Source organism: Triticum urartu, chromosome 3A, assembly GCF_056163025.1.
Source record: "Triticum urartu cultivar PI428250 chromosome 3A, HENAU_Tu73, whole genome shotgun sequence".
NCBI classification, from domain to species: domain Eukaryota; kingdom Viridiplantae; phylum Streptophyta; class Magnoliopsida; order Poales; family Poaceae; genus Triticum; species Triticum urartu.
Window position 1 is genome coordinate 623393842 of NC_141875.1, and position 15951 is coordinate 623409792.

Here is a 15951-nt window from a genome sequence, read left to right on the forward strand (position 1 = left end):
TCCTTAACCGCCATTTTGATCTGATGATAACCAGAGTAGGCATCCGGAAAACACAAATGGTCACAACCCGCCGTAGCATCAATTATCTAATCAATGCGAGGGAGAGCAAAGGGGTTTGCAGGGCAAGCCTTGTTTAAATCTGTGTAGTCCACACACATGCGCCAAGTGCCGTTTTTCTTAAAAACCAACACCGGATTGGCTAACCACTCTGGATGAAAAACTTCGACAATAAACCCAGCAGCCAACAGACGAGCTACCTCTTCACCTATAGCCTTACGTCTCTCCTCATTGAAACGGTGGAGGAACTGCCAGACCGGTTTGAACTTAGGATCAATGTTGATGTGTGCTCAGCGAGTTCCCTCGGTACACCTGGCATGTCAGAAGGTTTCCATGCAAAGATGTCCCGATTCTCATGGATGACCTCGATGAGCGTGCTTTCCTATTTGGGATTCAGGTTAGCGCTGATGCTGAACTGTTTGGATGAATCGCCAGGAACAAAGTCAACCATCTTAGTGTCTGTGGCCGATTTAAACTTCAACGCCGGATCATGCTCTGTAGTTAGCTTTTTCAAAGAGGTCATGTCTGCCGGATCAACTTTCTCCTTATAGAATTTCAACTCTTCCGTGGCACAAACCGACTCGGCATAAGCCGCATCACCTTCCTCACACTCCAAAGCAATCTTTCAACTTCCATGTACCGTGATGGTCCCTTTATGACCTGGCATTTTAAGCTGTAGATAAACATAACATGGCCTTGCCATAAACTTAGCATAAGCCGGCCGCCCAAACAAAGCGTGGTACGGACTTTTGATCTTTACCACCTCAAATGTCAATGTTTCTGACCTTGAATCATAGTCATCTCCAAAAGCTACCTCCAAAGCTATCTTGCCAACAGGATATGCAGACTTACCAGGTACCATCCCATGAAAGACCGTATTTGACGGTTTAAGATCCTTATCTGTCAACCCCATACGGCGGAATGTATTATAATACAAAATATTGATACTACTTCTCCCATCCATGAGCACTTTAGTAAACTTGTATCCCCCAATTTGAGGGGCTACCACCAGGGCCAAGTGACCCGGATTATCAACCCGGGGTGGGTGATCATCTCTACTCCACAAAATAGGTTGCTCAGACCAGCGTAAATATTGAGGTACTGCCGGCTCAACAGAGTTTACTGACCTTTTGTGAAGCTTCTGATCACGTTTGCACAAACTAGTAGTGAAGACATGATATTGCCCGCTGTTCAGCTGTTTGGGATTGCTCTGATAACCCGACTGCTGCTGCTGACTCCCCTGATGGTTGTAACCTCCCTGGTTGCCTTGGTGCCCTTGATTGACGTGTCCGGTTTGGTTGCCTGGAAACCCTGAACCGGAACCACCACCTCCGTAACCCGGCCCGTGGAAACCTCCTCCTGAACCGCCGGGCGGGCCGTTGTCATATTGGAACATATTGGAATTCTTGAAATCCCGCATGATATAATAGTCCTTCCAAAGATGTGATGCCGACTTCTCCTTCGATCCATGCTTTGGACAGAGCTGATTTAACAAGCGCTCCAAATTGTTGCCTGAACCTCCACCCCTCTAGGGCTGCTTGCCCTTACGGCGCTGGCCATTCTCCTGCGCGTTGATATTTGCAACAAAGTCCAAGCTACTGTCGGCCTTGCGCTTACCACCGTTTCCATGGCCTGCCGGATTATGTTGCTGACCTTTGGCATTGTTGTTCTTCTTACCTTTATTCGATTTGTCTTCTTCTGAATCCAGATCCTTAGTATTATCTGAATTGATGTATTTAACCAAAGCGGCCATGAGTATTGACATGTCATTGTAGTGACGTTTGAGCCTTCCCAACTTCTGTTTTTAACGGTTTGAAACGACAATTGCCCTCTAATGTTAACACTGCAGTGTCTGCATTGATACGATCTGATGAATGCAAAATCGCCGAGACCCGTTTGACCCAATGGGTCGTGGACTCCCCTTCCTCTTGGACACAAGCGGCCAGATCTACGATTGCTATCGGCTGCTTACACGTATCCTTGAAGTTCTGGATAAACCGGTGCTTCAATTCGGCCCATGATCCAACAAGAGTTGGTTGGCAAGCTCTTCAACCAAGTGTGAGCTGTTCCTTCCAACATCATGGTGAAATATTTAGCACACACTGCCTCATCCACATCTAACATCTCCATTGCCATATCATAGCTCTCCACCCACGCCTCTGGTTGCAAATCGGCGGTGTAATTTGGTACCTTATGAGGTCCCTTGAAATCCTTGGGCAGTCTCACATTACGCAAAGCGGGGGTTAAACACGACACCCCTAAGGAACTGAACATCACTCCTGGCTCCACGGAGGCCATGGGGTGAACTGGAGTATGCTGTCGTGCTCCGTGTCGAGCTGTCAACTCGGCCTCCCGACGTGTGCGGCCATGGTCCACAACATCTTGCGCATTAGCGCCTCCCCCGGCCGGGTTGTTCCCTCGTGGTGAATTTCGGCGACATGCACTACTGGACACGGCCGGTTCGTCCTCCACGTGTCTGCTATAACTCCGGCTTGGACGGGGAGTGGAATGAATCCTCTCACGACTGTGTGAATATGCCTGCTGTTGATTTAGTGCTGTTTGAAGGAGGTCCCTGGCCCGACGTGCTTCCACTGCAACTGGTGACTCGCCGTCGGTTGGGAGGGCCGCCAGGCGTGAAGCGGCGGCCACAATGTTGTCCAACGGGTTGGAATAATGCCCGGGCGGTGTTGATACATACTGTGGCACAACGTTGTTCTGGCGAGGCGGGTCCGTCGTGCGTGGTTGAACCGACGCTCCTGCTCCCGGCGCCCCCGCCCGGTTTAGTGTGGGTTGGCTACCAGCTCCTGCTCCTGGTGTGTTGAAGAGATTCTGCGGCTCATAAACCGACGGGAGACGTGATCGATACCTTCTTCTCATGACTTCCTCTAAAGCATTCTGATCCAGTCTAATCCGATAGGCCTGTGCTCCAATTCAGCCCGCTCTGTAGCCATCCTAGCATTCTCTGTTGCCAGGTCCGCTTTAGCCTGGGCTATCTGATCTTTCACCTTTGCAATCTCCGCATTGTGCTGATCCCTGGCTGCTGCATCCACCTCCGCGGCCATCAACGTCGCCAAAGCGTCGAACAAATCAGACAGGACTTGGGTCGGAGGCGGCGCCGAGCTTCCTGCCCCTGCTGGTGTGGCCGTTGTTGAACCGGAGAGCATTGCTGCGGCGGTAGATGAATGAGGCGCCGATTGTGTGCCGACCATGAAGATGGCGGCCCGATTTGGTAGATCGGGGGAATCCGGAATACTGTTGCCCTCGGATCCTCCCTCAATCCGGCCGTCCTTCAACTGGTAAAGTGATTCGGTCTCTTCAGAAGACTCGTCATCAGAACAGACCACGGTCTCTCCATCGAACACCGGTCCGTCCTCGTACCTCGATCCATGGATGACACCCACGAAAACATGCCTTGCCTCAGGTTGAATCGGCGAAGAACTTGCACGTCGAGCCGTTTCGATGATGTCGGTGTAGATGTCCGGCTCGGGGGCCGGTTCGCCGATCTTGCCGATGAAGACGTGAATCCCACCAAAGGGGACCCGGTACCCGTATTCGATTGAATCACCCTCGGGACCCCATCCCGCGTTGTCGATGTAGAGCTTGCCGCGACGACTCTTCGTCATCCGGCCCACATCGTATCCCTTAAGTCCATCGAAGCTGCCCTTCAAGAACTCAAAACCACCGTGCGATAGCCCCACGGTGGGCGCCAACTGTCATGGGTTTGTCACGACAGATGTCCTTGTGAAAGGACTTAGTCGTGGAGCCATCGCTACGGGTTAGCTTTAAGGGGTTAAACCGGACAAAGGGACACGGGGAATTTTATACTAGTTCGGCCCCTTCGAGGAAGGTAAAAGCCTACGTCTAGTTGTGATTGGTATTGCTAGGATTTCGAAGGCCAGGGAGCGAATCCGCTTTGTCTGGCTCTCGAGTTGTTGTCTGTTGTCCTGAACCGCTGCCGGGTCGTCCCCTTATATACATGGGCGGCATCCGTCGGTTTACAGAGTCCCGAGACCGGCTCATAAACGTGTCCGGTTCGGTCTCCACTCTTTCTATCTTACAATACAAGTTTCATACAAATGCCGGTTCACAGCTACGGGCCTTAAACCGGTTCTGGGCCCTGGACCTTTCCGCTTCTGTCTACATGGGCTTCAAGCATAATCAACTACGGATGAAGTTAACCCGGCCTTTCTTGGCCGGTTTACGCCCAGTAGTAATATCCCCAACACGAAGCATCCCACTTGTTGCAATGCGACCGGCCCTTGCATCTCGCATGAATGGTGACCCGAGGCGAGCGATGATGCATGCTACAACATTGGTGCCCCCTCCCCCCCGGCCCGCAACGCATGTGTTGGCATCTCTCGCCCTTGGGGAGGGGAGGCAAAGGAGGAGCTAGATGTCACTTGGGCAAGGGGGGGGGGTGTGCTTCGGCCGCATGCGACATTGAGGACCAATGAGGTGCATGTGGGCGGATGCGCGCGACCGACTCAAGGAGCACAATAGAGATAGTTTTGGAGCTTCGGGGTGGGCTAGACGAGTGAGGGGGATTTGAGGTTAGGGAGTGGTGGAAAAATGACGACGTGTGACCACGTAGTACTCGCTAGAGAAGAAGACAAGGTGGGGAGGAGGCACGGTGTACACGCGACCCATTGCCGCGTGGGGACATTGGGTGCGACCGGCCGTTTTGAATTGTTTGATCTGATTTTTTAAGATGACGATTTCAGGAATTAGGAGGTTGAAGTTTAATTTCGAGGAGCCGTATAAACTCTAGGTTTAAAACCGATTTCCACGTTGCTTAAAAAAAAACGACTTTCCACGGAAGAAAGCAAAAGAGAAATCGCCGTCGAGTCGGTCTGCCAGCGCACGAGACCGCGACCCAAACCCGAACCACCTGTCCCGAACCGCGTCTCCTCCTTCGCCCGCTCTCTACACATCTCTTTGCCCCGAGACTAGGGTTCCGGCCCCGCCACTCCCGCCGCCGGCGCCGCCATCCCCTCCCGCCCCCCGTCCGATTCATCTCCTCCCCTCTTCATCTCCTCCGCCAGGTCCCGTGGCCCACCTTCGCCGCGGCTCTCTGCCACGACTCCGGCCGTGGCCCACCACGACTTCTGGCGGCTGCGCCCGTCAGCTCGCGCACGATCTCGCACACGGCTGCGGTTCCGCACGAGCTCGCCTCCGCCTATCTGTTCGCAAGGTATTTTCTAATCAATTACTGCAGTATTTGTTGTGCAATCGAGTCTTATATGCGGTTGATTGGGGAAGTATATGGTGTTGACTGGAGAAATATATGCCGTGCACGGGTGCTCAGATCAGATGTTTCCGGTGAGCAATTTTGTTTGCGCATGGTGTCCCGATTTTGCTGTGGTCTATGGGGTGACAGTGAGTAATCTGTAGTTATTTAAGCCATGGCTGCGAGAAAATTATCTTTGATTTTAGCATTCATGTTTAAGAAAAGTCCGGCAAAGCAAATACCCTTGTTCTGATCTAATATGGCAGTCAAACCATGCACTAGGAGAAGAAATCTAATGCATAGACTTAAGTAAATAGGCCAAGCTATATTGGTATATCCAGTATCTGAAGGTAAATGGTTGATGCTCTAATTTTTTCTCATCAACAGTTAGTTTTTCAGCACTTGCATGTCTGGAAACCGGTTGGATTGGCATATTAGGAAACTGCACACACAAAAACAGTATGATGGACTTATTTATTGAAGCCTATGGGTTAGGATTCTTCTACTTGTATGCTTTAAAGGGTTTGTCTGTGATATTAGGTCAGAACACAGAGAGTTAAAGCTGATCTAATATCTGTGGTCTGTTTTGCTATTTGTGTTTTAATTTGAAGAATGATTTTTTTATCATCCTTCTATTAGTGTACCATGGGAAAAACCATAAGCTGGTGGGTGCAATTATTCTTATAAACTAATTCCCTCCCTGGTAAGTTCATCCCGGTGGAGCAGAGCTTGCCATTGTTGTACTCATGCTGCATTTTGTATTTTTCTCCGATGCATTGGCCCTATTCCGAACGCAGGAACCCATCAGAATTCTGGACAAATCGTTCTGTTCTATGCACAGTTCCTGCATTCCGGACATGCCTCTGGTATAATTAACACAAAATGTAGTCCACAATATGATAAGTAAGTTGAGGAATGGCCATATCTAGCAGCAACAAATGCTCATGGATTGATTAACACTTGAATTTCAGATGATTTATTTTTGTTCCCTGCAGAAGTTCCAGTGTGATGTAGTGATATGATGGCTTAACTTTATGGTGTCATGCTTTTTTTTACAGGATACACCAAAAAATATCTACGCCCCAAAATTTGGAAGATCACCAAGAATTAGCAGGATAACACGAGTGCTGAATTCTGGAAATGGATCGTGGGCGATATGCTCCACAGCATGGATGGGAGAACAACAGTGTAATTGCAGCCTTTTTCTTTATTAACTACCAAGGATGCTGAAGATAGCAGATCTAGTGGCATGTGATTGCCTTCCGTGTAACAAGCGTTATGTTGTAAATAAATTCAAGAAGCGGCCGTTGCTTAAATGGAATGGATTTACCTGCCTGTTCTGTAGACTTTGCTGCTGACTCAACTTACTCTGTTGAATCTACAGGCACCTGATGGGTATGGCGCCATTAATGAGCCAGACTTTAGGTGAGTCAAGTATTTCCTGTTAAAATATGCATATAAACACCAAGTGCTTCTTATATGTACTTAATATTGGTACCTTGTATTCTTAAAGTAGATGTAATGTTTGTCCATTTATATTTGACATGCATTTCCCCCTTGAAGTGCTTTGTCATATTACCATATTCCTACTGCTAAGTGCTAACTCAATTTGCAGGGCTGGTGAATCCTACATTGGTAGGAGATATGTGGATGAAGGCTTTCCTAGTGATCGAAGGGGTGGATTTGGTCCAGATATACATGATAGAAATATGTATCCACCACCACCCTCTGCTGGCACCATGTGGTCTCAGCCTCGAAGAAATTTCGATGAAGAATTTGCAACTACAAAAGAGTACAGAAGGTACACTTCTGATTTTTGCAATGATGGGAATATCATGAATTTGATTCCTATAGTGGGGTTGAAAGACTGATAATTATCGTGTTACTTCAAAAAAAAAAGAAGAGAATGACTGTTAATCTGGTTGTTGTGATTTTTCTGTTCATAGGAACAAAAGGATTGGAAGTAGAGATCGTGGGGAGTTTGGTGCTGAGTTTGCAGACCGTTACCAAGGCGGAGAAGATAACTATGAGAGAGATCATCAATACGGACGCTACAGCTGTGATTCGGACTATGGGAGGAGCAGGAGAGATAGTAGTCGGAGAAGACTTGACTCGTTTGAGCATGAACGTGAAAGAAAAGGGTTAAGTCATGAAAGAGACGAAAGCCCATATGTCCGCCATAGCCGTTCTCGGTCACGTGGGCGTGATAACCGATCAAGATCTCGGTCAAGGTCATGGTCTCCACGTGGCAAAAGTCGTAATTGGGGCCAAAGGGATGGCTTCTATGATGATACTCGCTTTGAGAGAAGAGGAGAACAGGACTGGGATGAAAGAAGGCATGATGATTTGGTGGTGAGGACTGAGGACTGAGGGCATACTTATATTTTCCTTTCGTGTTTTATAACATATAAAAGCTAATTAAATTTGCATTATTACTTGCAGGCGCCATCTGCGACTGTTGTTCTTAAGGGTCTGTCCCAGAAGACCAATGAAGATGACCTATATCAGATTCTTGTACAAGTTCCTCGTCATAAACTGTTAAAAGTGGTTGGAAGTGTATTGTCTCGTTCATTTTAATCATTTGGGTCTGGTCTCTTTTAGGCTGAGTATGGCCCTCTTCGTAGTGTGCGTGTGATCAAGGAACGACCCTCCGGCGTGTCTCGAGGATTTGCTTTTATTGACTTCCCTACTGTGGTACTAACCGTACAAGTGCTCGGAGCTGTTAATTACTGATTTAGACTGCCAATTGCTGTTATGCTCACAAAGATTTGTGTGCTCCAACAGGAAGCTGCCCGCAAAATGAAGGAAGCTACTGGAGACAATGGCCTTCTAATTGATGGTAGGCAGATATTTTCTGAGTACAGGTCTGTGTCCTTACCTTCAAGATGCAGTGCAAATTATTCGTGTGATGCAGTTGTTGATTATGCAACTTCAGAATTGCCGTTAAGCTAATGTCTTTCTGAAAATTTTAATACAATAGCTTTATAATTGTAAGAACTGCAAAGCTTGTACACTGCTCGAATCAATTAGTATGGACACCATACTTGGTTATTGTCGTGCCATAAGAATCCATGATTGTGGAACCACTGGTTCTCTTTTGTCTCACAATCATCATGTTAGTAATTCTCACTGGAGCTTGCATTGATATGCCAAACTGTCAGATGACTCTCTCTTGGTGTACCTTTTTGTGTTTACTACCGTTTGAACAAGTTCTGTCTGCCCATTAGCAATCCAAGCTAATTGCCAACTGCCATCCACTGATCCAAATTGCATATGATGTAGGCGAAATCAAATGAGACAATAATTTATAGTTTATTTGCTGGCATTAAAGATTGGCATAATAGATTTTGTTTTGATACTTTGCCAGCTTTGAATGCTATTCTTGTATTGTATGTCATTTATTTGTACATGAGGTCACTATGCAGAAAGGGACATCCGGAGGAGATTAAATAGAACATTAACTTTAACTTGTACAGAAATGACTTTTTGAGCCGTTATATTCTCTCTTCTAAAGATTTTTGCTCTTATATACCATAGTCCTTTTGTGCTCATAGTCATATTCCTTATCTATTATGTTTGTGCTGTAACAATTTCTGCTGACTGCCATCATCCCTGCAGTAGTAAACCAACTGGTGGGACGAGTGGTGATTCTTTTGGACAAGAACATATTACGAGGTCTACCTACGGGCGCAGGACCATATCCACAGCATGTGATTGGATATGTACTATATGTGGCTGTATGAATTTTGCCCGCAGAACCTCCTGTTTTCAGGTATATTCTGGTCTCATGTAATGCAAATTACTGTGTAGCAATTCTTTATTAGGAAGTTAAGTTATGCTTTACATACAGAAAATGGAGATATTGGTATTTAAGAAAGCAAATTGCATTACTCTGAAATCTAATTTGCTTCATTTCCCCCCAGTCAATGGTGTGATCTACACTTAATTCCTTCCAAATGCAATGTGTTTTCCACTTAGTCTGGTTTAATCGCTGAGGGCACCTTTCTTTGTTTTCCCATTTAATCGCAATATATCTCTTGACTCTTGTTAACATTGAGTTGCAAAACCTAGTCCGGAAAAGTGGGTGTCTTGTAGCAGTTCAATTATCTGTGATTTCTTGAACCTATGTATTCACAATATCTCCATCTTAAGAGTTAGTTAAGAGTCTCCATATGTTTACGCTTCCGGATACAATTATTAATTACATCACCCAGATGTTGGATGGATTGGACTTCATGTCTATGTGAAGTATCTATATGGGCCTGTTTGGTTTGTGACTATCTTTGCCATCTTTGTCACATGTTGCGATATTATTTTTGCCACACTTGCCTAACTTGAGGTGCTTAAATTTTTAGACATATTTTGGGTTGCCTCAGGGAATCTTGCCACACTTTTTGTGTGTATGCCATGTGGCGCTTATTGCTCATTAAATAATTTTTGCCTGAGGTGTGGCCAGAACCGAACGCCCACCTACTTGGTCAAACTTGCCTAACTTGAGGTGTGGCAAATTGTGGCTAGGAACCAAACAGACCCTATATCCTTGCAACTGCAATGCTATCTGTTGTCCACTCCAACTAAATTATCTTTCGAAGAAAAACCAAATTCAGTCGTCCAAATCTCAACAACAGTTATATAACTCACGTATTTGCCACTGCTTGCATTTTTTTGGGGGTGTTGTCATAATGGGTTATAAAAATAAAAATAGAAGGAAGAAAATAATAAAGTCAAAACCTTGGATCATCGATAGATCATGGACATGTCTACACTCTGGTAACATAGGACCCTGCTCCTCCATGTCCACATAAATTATTTGCTTGCAGGATGTTTTCTGAACATCAAACTGTGGAAAAACATATCTTCCAAAACATGTCACCTCTTTTTGGCTCTGCCGGACCAGGTTCTGGTTTTTGAAACCTGGCAATAGCACCTTTGAGATAATAAGTTGTGTTCAATTTAGTAAGGTTTGAGAATAACTCATGTCCCATGCTGCCTTAGTTACATGGTAACGGGCTAAAGGCTGACAAATAACAGCTGTTGGATAATTACTTGTCTACTTGTAAGTTCGTGGTTGCTCTTGCTTTCCGTTTCCAGCTAATTGCATGTTTACTTGTATTCTCACAGTGCAACGAGCCACGTACTGACGATGCTCCACCAGCTGATGCAGCATCTTCCATTCAACCGTTTGGCAAACGGGGATCTGAAATAGGCAAGTTTGTGTCTTGTTTTTAGAATTATGTGAAATATGTAGTACATTGCCTAATTATATACTGTCATTGCAGGTCCAACTCATGTCTTAGTTGTTCGTGGTCTGGATGAAAATGCTGACGAGGAAATGCTTCGATATGAATTTGCTAAACATGCTCCAATAAAGGTAGGCAGAAGCTATTAACTCTTGTAACTATAATTGTTTCTTTTCTGTAGAGTTACATGTCAAACTCTCTGCAGGATATCCGGCTTGTTCGGGACAAATTTACTCATGTGTCTAGAGGTTTTGCATTTGTTCATTTTCATTCGGTAAGTACTAGTGGATCACTAGGAGTAGGTTTTATCTGATGTAAATTTTTGACAGTCGCTATACATCCATCTGTGCTAGGTTGAAGATGCCACGAAAGCTCTTGAAGCTACAAATGGGATTAGACATGAGAAAAATGGCCAGGTGTTACGTGTAGCCTATGCTAAAAGCACGCTTGGACCTGCATCGGTGGCTTCACAGTCAAACAGCCTTGCTGCAGCAGCCATCGAGGCTGCATCATTTGCCCAGCAGGTCTGTTATAGTAATACATATTTTTGGTCAAATTGATAAGCCATACTACCTTGCCTTTTTTTTGGTAGTTAATTAAGACTTCGTCATGCTTTCATGTTACTATCTCCATTTCAAATATAGGCATTATCTTGGTCACTGACATGATCTAAAATACAGACACTTAGCTGTTACATTTTGCGTACACATAATTTTAAAACGTATGCTACACATTCTAGAACTGCATCTATTTATTTCGGGGTATACAGTTTTTGCCGATTCTATACATGGTCTGGTTATTTACTCTTATTTACCTTTTCGATCAGTATGATGCTGTGGGTTGGGCCCCAAAAGAGTACAATGCTGAGGACAATGTAGATGGTAATTCAGAATCTCAGAAAGATGTTTCTGCTCCACAGTCCGGATTTGTTTGGGATGAGAAATCGGGCTATTACTTTGATTCTTCTTCTGGATTCTATTATGATGGAAATACTGGTAAGTACGCAAGTATACTGTTGCTATCTGAAAGCTTATCTGTGCAGCTGAAACAGTTCTGCTACACTCCCCTTGCCTTGGGAGATGTTTATGACTGAATTTATTAAATTGTTCTTATTTCAGGCCTTTACTACGACAGTAATGTTGGAGTTTGGTATTCGTATGATCAGAAAACTCAACAGTATCTTCCATGTAATGAAAGCAACAACAATAAGGCAACCGGGGACATGGCCAATGAAAGTCAAAGTAATGGCGGTAAGAAAGTGGTGATTTCTGCACCTGCAGCCACGGTTAAACAAAGTGAGAAAACTTCATTGCCTGAAGCTGTTCAAGCTGCGGCCAATGCAGCGTTGGCTGCTGAAAAGAAAGAAAAAGAGAAAGCAAAGGAGATAAAGTTGGCCTCGAAAACTAATCTTTTAGCCAATAAGAAGAAGATGAATAATGTCCTAGCAATGTGGAAGCAAAGGAATAAAGAAGGCCAGGCTACACATGTTGCCCTTGATGATAAGGAACCATCCAGATCCGTTGTTGACAAATTAAACAATTCATCCAGTGCGATTGGATTCTCATTGAAGGCCAAACCTAAGTCTGATATTGGAAATTCTAAGGACATGAACTTGGTTGCTGGATATAATTCTCTTGGCCGCGAAACTGGAGGCTCTCAAATACTGGATTCTGACATAAAGCCTAGGCCTGTTAGTAATAGCTTAGGAACTACTGTTATGGGTGTGATAAGAGGTTCTGGCAGGGGAGCAGTCAACACATTTCATGCATCATCTGATGCTGGTGGCAGTATTTCTTCTGATATAACCGCAAGCACAAGTGTGCTAATGACAAACACCGAGATACACACTGCTTCCACACCCTTCAAAACAGATTTATCTTCTCTAGGATCATATGCTTCACCTGCAGTTTCTGGGAGTGCTAAGCGACGGTTCTCCGAGGCACCAGGGCAATCTCAGTACAGAGATCGGGCTGCAGAAAGACGAAGTCTATATGGATCAACTTCATCGCTTCCCAATGATGGACTGGATACAAGTAAGAATACATTTTCTTTATTTCTCATCATGACACATTGTACAGTTGTTTCTTCTTTCCTAGACTCATTTCTAGAGCACAATATGTCACGAACAAAATAGTGCCCTTACTTTGATAAATTTTGTGACTCTCATTTGTGTTCTACTGAGTGCTGACAGTATATCCAGCCTTTATTTATTAGGCCGAACTTGGTGTGGATGGACTCTGTTGCTTGATCCTACGCAATTATGCATTATAGGACCAATGTTTTCCGTCTTGCTTGTTCAAGATCTGTATTAATATTCTGGAAATTCCTTGTTAAGCTGGTGAATATTCGTCTCGAAAGGGTTCAAGTGAGATGGGATCAATGCCATTTCCTCCAGGGGTGGGTGAACGTTCTGTTGGTGAAAGTGACAACACTGAAAATTATGAGGTGATCACTGCTGACAGAGCAATAGACGAAAACAATGTGGGCAATCGAATTCTGCGCAACATGGGCTGGCAAGAAGGACTGGTATGTTTACCTATTTCTCAGCTTTTAGCCTCTTGGATGCTGCATTGGATCACACAAGTTTTTAGTGCCTCCATAATTTTCTTGCTTTTGCTGTTTCTATATTTTTGAAAACCATTCTGCTGTTGTTGTTTTAATAAAATCAATTGTGCATGGCCTCTTATCTTAATATGTTGAATGTTTTTTTTCAATCCCTTTGTAACTTGGCTCACCTTATCTTTAATAATTGCTTGTTTGCCACTCTTGACTGAGCTAATATTATTTTTTTGCATCTTTTGTTTAATTGGAAAATTGCTAAAGTTACTGTGAATAAATTATAAACTTAATATATTTTTAGCTTAAAACATTTATTGGGCATAAACTGTTAGGCACACAAAGTTAATACGACTACAGATGGATCAGTTTGCCAATAATTCCTACAGAATGGAAGCTGGGTGTCTTGAACATTCCTTCTGACGTGAGCATGTATTGGTATTTTTCCCTTGCAACTATTTTGCAAAATACCCAGGGCCTTGGAAAGGATGGCAGTGGCATCAAGGAGCCGGTGCAGGCCAAGCCTGGTGACGTGAGAGCCGGGCTTGGTAGTCAGCAGAAGAGAGCTGCTGACCCATCACTGGAGGCCCGAGCTGGCGATAGCTATAAAACCATAATCCAGAAGAAGGCCATTGCGAGATTCAGGGAGATGTCCTAAGTGCTTTCTTTATTTCATTGTCGTGTATAATTAGTCCGGATACTCGTTTTTATCGGTGTTAATGTCAAAACCCCCAATGCTGTGTGCATTTGTACTGTTAAATTTATCTTATGTGTCTGGCTCCATAAATCTTGGTGTAATTTAAGCACCGAGTACAGATTTAATTTGTGTACTCACATTGTTCTGAAACTAGCTCTGTACCTGTTTTTCTTTTCTTGCCTACTTGAATTCAATGGTATCGAAATTTACCTGTTAGTGGAAATCGTCGCTTGCGCACTAGAAGAAAGTATGTTGCACGTTTGGCATGGTGCACAGCTAGTCTACTGCTGTGTTCTGTTTTCCCCTGAAAAGTTATGTCAAGCAAAAATTAGAATAAGAAACTCACGGGAATGAAAGTAACACGAGACAAAAATAAAAGCCAAAAGGATTCTCTTGGCAACCACATTTTTATAGTTGCAAGGAAGAGTTAGGTTTACTGTAGCTACCATAACATCCCTTGATAAGTCTAACACAGTTTGTCCCCGTCGGACGGCCAAGATCGTGGAAAATTGCAGAGGATTTGGTCGTATACTGAGAGATTTTTTATGATAAAATGGCACGTATTTCCTGGGATTTTGATCTGGTCACACTTTGTTTTTTTCCTTGTAAGATGACAACATGTTTGACTGACTGTTGGACAAAATGGCACAGAATGAAGATTTTCTATATTTCCATGTGTGGGCCCACCCGTCATATACTTCGGGCGAGTCTGCCCTCCATTGTTTTTTCCTCTGGTTCGATCGACTGCTCGGTACAGAAGTGCCCGATCCAAATCACAGGCACCCACTGAGAGTGCACTAGAGGGAGAGAGAGAGGGAGCAGCGCAGCCGCATGGCGACGCTGCCACAGCGGTTCAAGCTGCTGGCGACGCGGTGCGCGGCGGGGGCGCCCAGCCCCTCGCGCAGCCCCGCGCCGTCCTACGCCACCAGCCCCGGGTACCGCCTCCGGCGCCGCCGCGGGTCGCGCCTGCGCCGCTTCCTCTGCCGCCGCGTCGGCGGCGGGCTGCCGGAGCCCGCGGGGCGCCGGGAGGAGGACAAGAAGCCGCTGGTGGGCCGCGGGAGCCGCACGCTGAGGGATCTGTTCGTCGCGTCGCCGGAGGCGGGGCGCACCCGGCGCGGATGCGGCTGCGACGCCGACAGCGACGACGACGACGACGAGGAGGCGGGGCGCGCCGGCTCCGGCGGCGCGTTGGGGGCGGCCAGCGGAGGGGGCGGGAGGAGGTTCCGGGCCGCCGGCGGGGGCCTCCGGAGCCTCCTGATGCGGCGGAGCTGGCGGCCGGTGCTGGTGGCGATCCCGGAGAGCGAGGGCAAGATCGAGCTCGGCGCCATCGAGGAGTAGATCAGCGACATGACAAGAATTGCATTCCCCCGGCCGCCGGCCGCCACGGATCGGAGCCGGGAATCTCGCGTCGCTTTCCGCCGTCCGTCCTCTTTTTCTTTCTTGATGATTGTTTGTCTCTTTTCCCCACCTTTCGTAGGCGTCTGTCCGTCCCTGTGAATACGGAAATAGTACCAGATTACTGCCACACTGTTATCCCAAACCGTGAGTGCACAGGCAAAGCTGACAAATTTAACCTTAAAGGGAAAGCATTTCACAAACTAAACTGCTTTTAAAAATATTTCACACTGCTGACCCTTTTGTGTAGCGCCCGACAACAAGGCGCTGCATTCTACTGTGCAACTCCTTACAGCTAGGCGCTGCACAGTATAGTGCAACTCCTTAGAGTTAGGCGCTGCACAGTGTGGCGCCTAAGTGTTAGGCGTTGCACAGTAGAGTGCAGCGCCTTGCTGTCAGACACTGCATATTAAAGATCAACCGGGTGAAATACTTTCAAGAACAGTTTAGTTTGTAAAATAGTTTCGATCTAAGGTCAAATTTATGCCTTTTGCGAGTGCACAAGAACAAAGGCGGTGTGTGCCCGGTGATCTTGTCAGTAATAGGAGCACTGCAGTTCGTTAGACAAAGCCAGGTGCAGCAATGCATGATGACTGATGGGTACTCCAGAGTAGAGTAGTAGCTCCGGTGATCTTGTCAGCAATGGGAGCACTGCACTTAGACAAGGCCAGACGCAGCAATGTGTGCTCCAGTAGAGTGGTACTGATGATGTACCTGCCGCAATGCCAACACAGGTTATCCGAGAAATGTTTACTGGCAAGATAACTTGAACCAGCGTA

The 15951-nt window shown here is 45.9% G+C and overlaps 2 protein-coding genes across 6 annotated transcripts; both read left to right on the forward strand.

The window, feature by feature from the left end:
- The first annotated feature begins 4920 nt into the window (after nucleotides 1-4920).
- SUA (suppressor of abi3-5) lies at nucleotides 4921-13927 on the forward strand. 5 transcript variants are annotated; one of them, XM_087513632.1, is made up of 17 exons: nucleotides 4923-5248; nucleotides 6343-6472; nucleotides 6669-6709; nucleotides 6900-7085; nucleotides 7231-7636; nucleotides 7727-7798; nucleotides 7886-7978; nucleotides 8069-8148; nucleotides 8903-9056; nucleotides 10406-10490; nucleotides 10564-10655; nucleotides 10730-10798; nucleotides 10878-11048; nucleotides 11351-11519; nucleotides 11643-12557; nucleotides 12860-13050; nucleotides 13416-13556. In XM_087513632.1, exons 2-17 carry the CDS (start codon nucleotides 6425-6427, stop codon nucleotides 13458-13460), a joined length of 2817 nt encoding a protein of 938 aa, XP_087369758.1. In that variant the 5' UTR covers nucleotides 4923-5248; nucleotides 6343-6424; the 3' UTR covers nucleotides 13461-13556. The 5 variants fall into 5 exon arrangements, with proteins under 5 accessions (XP_048565409.2, XP_048565410.2, XP_087369758.1 ...); XM_048709451.2 differs by having other exon boundaries at nucleotides 4924-5248; nucleotides 8906-9056; nucleotides 13556-13927; XM_048709450.2 differs by having other exon boundaries at nucleotides 4925-5248; nucleotides 13556-13927.
- A 582-nt stretch (nucleotides 13928-14509) lies between these two features.
- Nucleotides 14510-15357, forward strand: LOC125545498 (uncharacterized). The gene has a single exon (XM_048709454.2). It carries the CDS (start codon nucleotides 14609-14611, stop codon nucleotides 15113-15115), a length of 507 nt encoding a protein of 168 aa, XP_048565411.1. The 5' UTR covers nucleotides 14510-14608; the 3' UTR covers nucleotides 15116-15357.
- Nucleotides 15358-15951: the final 594 nt, after the last annotated feature.